Source organism: Eimeria mitis, genomic scaffold, assembly GCF_000499745.2.
Source record: "Eimeria mitis Houghton genomic scaffold, Emh_scaff110, whole genome shotgun sequence".
In the NCBI taxonomy this organism is placed as follows: domain Eukaryota; phylum Apicomplexa; class Conoidasida; order Eucoccidiorida; family Eimeriidae; genus Eimeria; species Eimeria mitis.
The window spans coordinates 13,692-14,033 of record NW_013567588.1 but is presented as its reverse complement, the minus strand read 5'-3'; the positions used below and the strand labels follow the sequence as shown (position 1 = coordinate 14,033).

The following is a 342-nucleotide window of genomic DNA, read 5'->3' as shown; positions in this document are numbered from 1 at the left end:
TGCTGCTGCTGCTGCTGCTGCTGCTGCTGTTGCTGCTGCTGCTGCTGCTGCTGCTGCTGTTGCTGCTGCTATGGCTGCTGCTGTCGCCGTTGCTGCTGTTGCTGCTGCTATCTTCAGCGGCCCTCCCATTAACACCCTGCTGCTGCTGTTGCTGTTGCTGTTGCTGCTGCTGCTGCTGCTGCTGCTGCTGCTGCTGCTGTCTCCTCCGCTGCAGCAGCAGCGCAGCAATTTGTGTTGCTGCTGCAGCACTGCCTCTGCAGCAGAAGGGGAGAAGGCGGGCCTCTGTGTCTTCCTTTCCTTGCATGCACCGCAGCAGCAACTCATCAATACCATCAGGACTAT

The 342-nt window shown here is 59.4% G+C and overlaps 1 protein-coding gene across 1 annotated transcript in view; it reads right to left on the bottom strand.

Annotated features, from left to right (window-relative positions):
- Positions 1–304, bottom strand: part of EMH_0082570 (uncharacterized protein) — a gene marked incomplete at both ends in the record, with an annotated part of 2,476 nt that extends 2,172 nt beyond the window's left edge. Inside the window, one exon of the mRNA XM_013494299.1 lies at positions 3–304. Within this exon, the coding sequence (XP_013349753.1) occupies positions 3–304 (302 nt within the window). The remainder of the gene's footprint in view (positions 1–2) is intronic.
- Positions 305–342: the final 38 nt, after the last annotated feature.